The 1,036-nt window shown below is 34.7% G+C and overlaps 1 protein-coding gene across 1 annotated transcript in view; it reads right to left on the minus strand.

Annotated features, from left to right (window-relative positions):
• Positions 1–757, minus strand: part of STIM2 (stromal interaction molecule 2) — a 116,640-nt gene extending 115,883 nt beyond the window's left edge. Inside the window, exon 1 of the mRNA XM_014548904.1 lies at positions 661–757. Within this exon, the coding sequence (XP_014404390.1) occupies positions 661–742 (82 nt within the window). The 5' untranslated portion in view covers positions 743–757. The remainder of the gene's footprint in view (positions 1–660) is intronic.
• Positions 758–1,036: the final 279 nt, after the last annotated feature.

Genomic DNA, 1,036 nt, shown 5'->3' on the forward strand with positions numbered 1-1,036 from the left:
GGGGGGGGGGAAATAATATTGTAATAGTTATGTGCAGGCCAGGGGGATACCTGAAATATCAGGGGGACCATTCTGTAAAGTATATGATTGTCTAACCACTACGTTGTATAAATGAAACTAATACATAATAATACTGAATGTGAACTATAACTGAAAAAAAAGAAGACGGAAAATTGTATGTTATGTTTTTCATCACAATAAAAAAAATAAAGAAAAACCAATATTGGGAGACGTATTTTAGATAACCATGAAACAAAAATATATATTAACAAATATTATCAAGATTATACAATAACAATGACCATCATGTTGCCTTGCTTATTATCCTGCTGTATTTCCTGAGTTAATAGAATTACACTTGTTTTTTACCAGAAACTAACATATAGTTCTAACACTTGGCTTACCAATTATTTTCAATTAGACAGAACATAATTTAGATTGGTATTATTAGCACATTAAAAACTTCCTCTCTCCCAACCTTGTTCTGAAAGATTGTAAGACAACTAGAAAACAAAACAAAACCTACTAACCCAAGCCACTTTATCAGGCAGAAAAGCCACCCTCTCCCAATTTCAAAGTAAAATCTTTCAAAAAAAAAAAAAGTGGACATAGGAGGAAAGAAGGTCATACATGGGCTCAGCAACATGGACTTTTACTCACAATGGCTGACATGGTTGCAGCCATGGCTTAGAGCCCAATATGTCAGCAGCAGAGACCAGCACTGAGTCCTCAATATGTACATTCCCCAGGGTGATCACCAGCTACCTGGTGGTTGTGAAAGTATTTTGTAGACATAGTTAACATCTACAATCTGTTGACTTTAAGCAAAGATTATTCTCCGTAATGTGGGTGGACCTGATCCAATCTGTGTAAGTCCTTAAAAGCAAAACTGAGATTTCCCTGAGAAGGAAAAGTCTGCCTCAAGGCTGAAACATCTACTCCTGTCCTATAGATTTTGGACATAGAATTCCCTGCAATGATCTGCATCATTTCCTTAAAATTAATCTCAATCATATATATATATACAAATTATTTT

Source organism: Myotis brandtii, unplaced genomic scaffold (assembly GCF_000412655.1).
Source record: "Myotis brandtii unplaced genomic scaffold, ASM41265v1 scaffold525, whole genome shotgun sequence".
Lineage (NCBI taxonomy): Eukaryota > Metazoa > Chordata > Mammalia > Chiroptera > Vespertilionidae > Myotis > Myotis brandtii.